Here is an 8,201-nt window from a genome sequence, read left to right as displayed (position 1 = left end):
AATTAGGGCTTTTTAATTGAAACATTCCACCGTTTGTGATCATGGCCTCTTAAAAGGCCTGGTGAATGGAGGTTAAAGTTCTGTCTTTGTAACTGGGATTAATGTTGTCAAAAGACAGAGTGCCGCTGTACTTTGTGTCTGAGACATATGCCTGAGAGGTCCTGCAAGAAGGTTGAGGTCTAGATTCAACAGCCTGTCAGTATAATGGGGTAATGAGATTCTCACACCCTTCTTTTGCTCATGTCAGGTTTAAGGGTGTTTTGGAAGTATGCAGGACCTGGGCCAGACTTCCATATCTCAGATGTGTTTTGAAGACCTTCCTCCATGGAATGAACATGTTCGTCTATGGAAGTTATTTGCTGGAACTGAGAATGTCTTATGTGTTCTTCCACAGTGCAGAACATCAACCAGCCACTGGAAATGGTGACTTAGCATAGCAGAGAATTTCTCCGGTCTTGCCGCATAGGGTGAGACCTGTTTCCATCATCCCTGAATCCACGTGGTTTAGCTCAGTGCTTCATCAAAACACCAGTGTATCTGTTTTTTCCATATGCTGTGCTCAGGAACCTGTGGCCGGATATGGATGATTCTCCAGGGACTCTATGAGCAAAAGCATCACTCTGTAGATGTCTACAGACTGTCCATTCACATACCGTATGTGCTAGTTAACCTTGCTGTGTCTGCACTCTGAAACTGAGCGACGCAATTCAGAGGACAACGAAATAACCAGTAATCAAAACAGCGGGCGGTCGGAATTAAACAGAATGTTCTAGATCTCAGTCCACTTTAATCATTCACTTTAAACCTATTTATGTCAGAGACCAACTGCATAATGTCTCATTTCCTGCATGTTTTATTAGCTCGCATCAAAATTATGCTTTTCAAAGTTTATACTGTATCAACACACTAGCTGAAAAGCTCTGTATGGTCTCAAAACAACTGGAAATTACTTACTAACATGATGAAGAGAGCACAACAATAATGGTGATATATAGAGAAACATTACAATTCACCCGCTTAACGATGAAATTCACAGCAGAGCTGAGAAGCAGACATGCCGTAAATCATGAAGTGTTTTTGGCGTCTTTGCCAAATATGTGTAAGATGTGGCAGTGCACAATATTTATCTCAGTGATTCATGGAATAACATGGGTTTTTACACTGACTTTATAACAGAAACTTTTGCAAATGTTACTTTCATGCCACGCATGGTTCAACCTGGACATTAACGTCTCTGAAGCTCTTCAAGAGACAGTATCTTCTGCTGCAAATCATGGTCCTCAGGAGACACATCTACTGTGATCCAGCACATTCAGATAATATGCCCAAAGAAATTTCTGTACCCCCCAGGGTACAGTTTAAATCCCAAAGCGCTTTATATAACATGCCAGGTAGCGATGCAAATGTAACATTTCTTCCTACCTCTGCCAAGCAAAGGGAACTTACCAACTGTGACCTGGTGGATGTGACTTACCAACTGTGACCTGGTGGATGTGACTTGCCAACTGCGACCTGGTGGATGTGACTTACCAACTGTGACCTGGTGGATGTGACTTACCAACTGTGACCTGGTGGATGTGACTTACCAACTGTGACCTGCTGGATGTGACTTGCCAACTGTGACCTGGTGGATGTGACTTACCAACTGTGACCTGGTGGATGTGACTTACCAACTGTGACCTGGTGGATGTGACTTACCAACTGTGACCTGGTGGATGTGACTTACCAACTGTGACCTGCTGGATGTGACTTGCCAACTGTGACCTGGTGGATGTGACTTACCAACTGTGACCTGGTGGATGTGACTTACCAACTGTGACCTGGTGGATGTGACTTACCAACTGTGACCTGGTGGATGTGACTTACCAACTGTGACCTGGTGGATGTGACTTACCAACTGTGACCTGCTGGATGTGACTTGCCAACTGTGACCTGGTGGATGCAGCCTTCAATAGAGGCCGACATAAAGATCCAATTCATTGGTGGACTTTGGCTTTGACCATCCTTTATACCTGCTTTTAGCAAGCTGGCCCCCTCTCTCAGTGTTAACTTGTCTGGAGGGGGGCGGGGCTGGGCAGGTAGTTGACCTTGGAGCCTCCATTGTCACCTGGCCTTTTCTTTCTTTCTTTCTTTCTTTCTTTCTTTCTTTCTTTCTTTCTTTCTTTCTTTCTCTCTGTTTCACGCATTATTCAGTATAAATGATGTTGTAATGTATAACCACACACCATGTAAAGCTGAAATTAATTGAATAGAGCTGAATAGAACAGGTGGGTTGCATTGTTGTGCAGTGGTTAATACTGTTGCCTCACTCCTCTGGTTCCTGGGTTCAAGACATGGGGTACTCTAGTTTCCCCCCACAGTCCAAAAGCATGCTGTGGCTAATTGGGACAGTAAAATTGCCCATAGGTGTGCGTGTCTGAGTGAATGGTGTGTGTGAGTGAATGGTGTGTGAGTGAATGGTGTGTGTGAGTGAATAGTGTGTGAGTGAATGGTGTGTGAGTGAATGGTGTGTGAGTGAATGGTGTGTGAGTGAATGGTGTGTGAGTGTGCTTTGTGATGGGTTGGTGCCCCATCCTGGGTTGGGTCCCTACCATGTGCCTATAGACTCTGGAATAGGCTCCAGACCCCCCCACGGCCCTCAGTTGGATAAATGGTTACAAAAGATGATTGGATCGATGAACTGAACAGCACACAGCATTTTGTAGGCATTTAAAAATATTTTTTCATCATTTTTATTAAATGCACCTGTTTTACACAGTATAACCACAGGCATGAGGGATTAGTTGAGTCCAGTTGAGCAGAAGACTAAATGAGCAGGAATTTGCTAAAAGGAAGGAGCCGCTTTTATTAATGCAGGCAGGTCCGTTTACATCTGAAATTTCACTGCGCCATGGGTCACTTGCTTAAGAGGCTAGAAGATGATGGCGTTTTCACTGTAATTACTTAGAACTAATAGATGTGGATTAGAATTGCATTAGGACTAAGCACCCACAGTAAAGTACTGTGTAAATATGCATTACACCACATTACAGACATAGATGCCATTAGCTAAACAAAAAAAGCCATCCTGGGCAGAAGCCGATCTGTTTTAGTCACAGAAACATGTTTTATGCACACTGTATATGTTTATTTGTGTCTGTGCATGCATTTTTAAATGTATATATCTGTGTTGTGCATTATGTTACAAAAATGCAACCTTCAAACTCATAACTGGAACGAGAACCTGGGAAAAAATTTCTCTCATGTTTTGCCGGTTAGCAGATTTTGACCTCCATGCAGTCCATTTACATATATGTACAGCTGAATGATATTGGAGACATTTTTGCACCCCTCTCTGTTGTACAGCACAGTGTCCACCCGGCTCCTTAACAATCTCTTACATCACTTTAGGAGGGACCTCAAACCCTCAGGATTGGCTGGTCTTTATTCTCGGACTTGTTGAGAGGCTGGTTCAGGAATAGGCGGCAATTACATGGGGCCCAGGGTTGACATCAGCATGGACAGTCGGGTGTTGCCGAATTAATTCACCGTTCCATATTTTCCAAGGCGAGGCCCTGATGTCTGCTGGGGCCCTAAGGCAATGTCTACTAACCCAGTCTTCAGGGGCAGTTCACATTTTCGCTCCCTCCCGGGGCCCAGCCCATGTGCCCCAAGCAATCGAGAACAAACCAAACAATGAAGAACATCTGGTACTGGACTGGCTTGACATTGCCCTGGGTTAGTGTTTCCCAATCTGGTCTTTGGGGAAATATGGACTATCTGTGGGTCCCCGAGGACCAGATTGTGAAGCACTGACCTTAGCTCTCTCTCCTAGGAGAGCCCATGCATTAATCTGCCCCAGGGGTTAGAAACAGTGTCTGCTGGCATCAACTATAGCGGAAAATAAGACTGCAGTTAGAGTCACTTTAAGAGAGTCGAGCAGACAGCAAAGCGTGTGGAAGTGATGCCGTGGTCAAAGTCTGTGGAGACGGGCGGATGATTCGCCAAGGCCACAGACGGGGACGGAGTGCCAGCTCTTGCATTGTGGGTAATGATGATTCAGATGTAGATGCGGTGGATCACCCGCAGACACATGACCCAGTCTGACGGCAGCTGGTGGTAGGCCATCCTGTTGCCCTCCATCCTCAGGATCCGGAGCCTGGAGTAGTCCGCGGTCCCGTCTGCTCTACAGAAGCTGGACACGTTGAATTCTGAGGATGGGAAAAACATGCAAAATGGCCCAGAACCTGAGGATGAGCTTCCGCTACGGCAATTTTAACGATGAAAATAACAATACGAAGTTTTGTTTCGATGGAAATGCAGCAGTCATCCTGTCAGTGTGTACCAACTCACACCTGATAAAACTTCACAAGTATCATGCCATCGGGTGACATAGTTGGGTCAATGGGACACTGTGCTTGTGATCAAAGGTCGCTGGTTCAAATCCCTTGGCTGGCAGAGTAATTTCATTGAGTTGAGCCCTTAAACTCCAATTGTTCCAGGGACTGTCTGACTCTGGATTCTCAACTGTATGTCACTTTGGCTAAAAGTGCCGGTTAAATATGTCAAAAAATGGACATGACTGGTTTGGCTAGTCTAGGCAGGCATTAAAGTTGAGCGAATAAGGAAGTCACTATAATGTTGCATTTTACATCCTCAGTTAAGGCAGAGCCAAGCTTGGAGGGTAGTGGGCCGGTTGGGGGAGGGATGGGGCTGTTGCTGGATGGGAGCAGGCTTGGGGTGGGGGGCGGGTAACCAGCTCCCTGGGAGCCAGCATGTGTGTGTAGGTTGCCAGGCTACAGTTCCTCACGGGCCCCCTCCCAGCGGATGGCTGAGCTGCTGTGATCACGTCTGCTGGATCCTAACATGGAAAACAAGCGCATACTCTCTCTGCTCCCCCCACCCCGCCCGTTTCAACGAGGCTCTGGAATCTACAGCTGAACTACAGGCACATAGCAGAGCTCTGGCAGGAACACGCCTCTGTCGCCTACAACGATTTACCCTTTTTTGGTTCTACTTATCCCTGAAGATCGATCTCTGAAGATTAGTAGGAAGCTCCAACACACACAGCCTTTCTGCAGGAGTCTTTCTGGAAGCATCTCCCACACTGCTGATGATAGACAAACACTTGTGACTGAAACCCTGCAGTAGACCTGAGGACTGGGGAGTCTTAGGTGAGGATAAACAAAGAGTTTTTCCACTGCTGCTCTCACAGCAGTGCTATAATGCACCCCATGTTTTAGTTATCAGAACCCAAGTGCATCTATCTGTTAACTTGCTCGCTGTAATTGTGGCGGCATTGTGGTCACCATGACTAATCGGTCTGCGCTCTTTGGGGGCAAAGGGGGAACAGAATGTGCTCTTGGCTAGAGTAGCTGCTCACAGATGTTCCCAGGCCATCTCCTCAGCGTTCACCCGCTATTTTGGAACAGGCGCCTTGAATTTCCTCTATTCATAAGCTCCACCCTCATGGAACCTCATTCAGTGCACACACACACACGCACATGCACGCAAACACTCACACACATGGTTTCCTGCTTCACCGAGGAGGTGCATGTCTGAGAGGAGGTTGTCTGCAGTTTTCCAGTGCAATCACTTTTTCCACTAATGTTCACTCCAGAGACTTCTGGATATAAATGATCCTCACACCTGTCATGCAAACACAGTCCAGGGGCTCCATCCTGACCTTCTGACCCTGCGGCACTAATAATACCAGCAGCCTGAAATCATCACCTCAGATCTGCAGCAAGATGGCTTAAGCTTTATTGTGTACGGTGCAGTACATAATGGATTCCTGGATGGTAAAAGAAATTCTCACCCTGCGGGCTTTGGGGTGACCCTCTGTGCACCCTGATTGATACTGTCATTGGACCCTTGAGCTCAAAAGCTCCCCGGGCACTGCCAAAAAAGAGAATTTCCCCATGGAGGTGAATAAAGTATCTCTATATTCTACAACATCCACCAGCTTACCGTGGATGAGGTTGACCTCCAGATACAGGTACTGAAGAGTGGTTGGCACTGTGGGGGTGGAGGTCAGCTGGTTGTAGGAGAGGTCCAGCTCCACCAAGGAGCTCAGGTTGAAGGCACCTGCGGAAAGGCTTGAGCTCTGAAGCCTGTTGCGTCCCAGACGGAGGTAACGCAAACTGTGGAAGCCGTGCAGGCTATCATCTCCCAGGGATCGCAGGGAGTTGTTGGAGAGGTACAGCTGCTGCACTGCTGGGGGTAGGTGCTTGGGGAATTCTTCCAGGTGGTTTTGACTGAGATCCAACAGATTGAGTGAGAGTAGGCCTTGGGTGACAGAGAGAAACACAACAGTCATTGCTCATAAATCAACTGAAACAAGCCTGGAAAGGGGTCTGTTTAGCATCAACATTGGCCAGATTTGTGATGAAGTCACCCTTGGACGGACTATCTGACAGTTAACTCACTAGACCATCCAGGTGTGAAGAGCCAGATTAAAACTGGGAATGGATGTGCAGCAGATACCAAACCACGTATCAAGGTAACATTTCGCACCTGTGAAGTCTTCATCACTGATGACCTTCAGTTGGTTTCCTTGAAGAAGTAGCAGAGTGAGGTTCTGCAGGTTCTGGAAAGCCCGGGGCGAGATCTTCTGGATTTGGTTATGTGCTAGTCGGAGCTGCCGGAGGCCATCGGGTAACCCAGTTGGGATCGCCGTCAAGTTATTGTGATTCATGAACAAAATCTCCAGGTAGGAAAGGTTGGAGAAGGCCGAGTGGGCCACCTGGTCATTTACTAGCTGGTTGTGGTCAAGGAGGAGCCAACGCAAATGGGTGGAGTTACCGAAGGCGTTGGCACCAATACCAGAAATGTTGTTTCTCTGCAGGAAGAGGTACTGAGTCCGAGGTGGGAGGCTGGCAGGGAGCTGGTGCATCGCCCTGTGGTCACAATATATGGCTGAGGGCCATTGGATGGGACAGTCACACTCGGCAGGGCAGACCTGCGGGTTCACAGACCTGAACCAACCGGGTTCAATCCGGTCCCATAGACTCAGGACACTGGGCTCTCCACGCAGACGGTTGATCCGGAGGGGAATCCCACCATAGTCGTAGTCTGCAGTGGTGGTCTGTGCCGGCCTGATCACCAAGAGCACCAGCAGGATGGGCTTGAAGTCCATGAGGACGGACAACTGATCTGGCTCTGACTGCATGCTGGGAACAGCGGGTTATGACGACACTCGTCAAATTCTACGAATCACGGAAGAATATGTAGACAAGTGCAATTAATGTCTTCCTCGTGAGATTTGACAAGTGGTTACAAATGGTTGATTATACCCTGTGGAGATGGATTTTTCAAAATTAATAAGAATTAATGTTCATATTATAGATTAATGAAACATTTTTTTAATGAACAAAAAAAAGTTCTTTAACTCACTTTAATAGATTGCAAAAGTAAAATAAATAGTTTCTCAAAAAAATGGAAGATGTCATGTTTTCACCCATAAAACTTAGAGTCACCACAGCATCCATCAGCATCCCCAGGATATTCATTGCTGTATATTTTATTAGCATTCAACAAAAAAAACAAAATATGATATCATATATAATTCTTCCCTCAAGTTCAGTTAATAGATCCTTAAAGGCAGGTTAGTGCTTTATTTGCACATATAAACACATTCCAAGCAGAATTCCCCTGTGACTTGCATTCCCCAAAAGCCCATGCACTGAATAAGCCCTTTCCGGCTGCAGTGGTATCCTCATCAATAGTGTCGGCATACCTGTTTCCGTGGCCTGTGAGCAAACGCGGGGAGCGCGCTGTCCGTGTCCTCAGCTCCCTCTGCAGCGGCCGCCGTCTGTGCACGGGCAAAGCGCCTCACTAACAGGAATGTTCCACATCTGCCGCCCGCCAAAGGCCTGTACCTCATTGCTCTTGGTGCTTTTTCCACTTTCCCCCACCGCCCCCCCGCCCACCATCCTACAGCCCATACTACATCCCGAGAGCCCCGTACATTTGGCGGAAACGTGTTTGCCAATCTGGCTCATGAGTATTAAATTAGTAGACTTAAGGTACAGAAAACAGCAGCCCTGTTTGAATTAGGAGCTCATCAAACGCCTGGCTGCCGGGATAACGGTCGATCCTGTGCCAACCCATTACCTGAAATACACCCCTTTAAACTGAGTACTTTCAGGAACACATGAGTACATCTGCATTTGATTACTTTCAAAGGAGAGATGGCTGCATTTGCCATCTGATTACTGTTA

The 8,201-nt window shown here is 46.9% G+C and overlaps 1 protein-coding gene across 2 annotated transcripts; it reads right to left on the bottom strand.

The window, feature by feature from the left end:
• Positions 1–2,716: 2,716 nt before the first annotated feature.
• Positions 2,717–7,838, bottom strand: zgc:113307 (uncharacterized protein LOC553753 homolog). 2 transcript variants are annotated; one of them, XM_049004320.1, is made up of 4 exons: positions 7,718–7,838; positions 6,496–7,275; positions 5,950–6,267; positions 2,717–4,190 (listed from the first exon to the last, which is right to left on the bottom strand). In XM_049004320.1, exons 2-4 carry the CDS (start codon positions 7,148–7,150, stop codon positions 4,039–4,041), a joined length of 1,125 nt encoding a protein of 374 aa, XP_048860277.1. In that variant the 5' UTR covers positions 7,151–7,275; positions 7,718–7,838; the 3' UTR covers positions 2,717–4,038. The 2 variants fall into 2 exon arrangements, with proteins under 2 accessions (XP_048860277.1, XP_048860278.1); XM_049004321.1 differs by having other exon boundaries at positions 6,496–7,151; positions 7,718–7,813.
• Positions 7,839–8,201: the final 363 nt, after the last annotated feature.

The sequence above is a fragment of the Brienomyrus brachyistius genome, unplaced genomic scaffold (genome assembly GCF_023856365.1).
Source record: "Brienomyrus brachyistius isolate T26 unplaced genomic scaffold, BBRACH_0.4 scaffold100, whole genome shotgun sequence".
In the NCBI taxonomy this organism is placed as follows: domain Eukaryota; kingdom Metazoa; phylum Chordata; class Actinopteri; order Osteoglossiformes; family Mormyridae; genus Brienomyrus; species Brienomyrus brachyistius.
The sequence above is the reverse complement of the archived record's forward strand: the minus strand, read 5'-3'. Positions and strand labels throughout refer to the sequence as shown.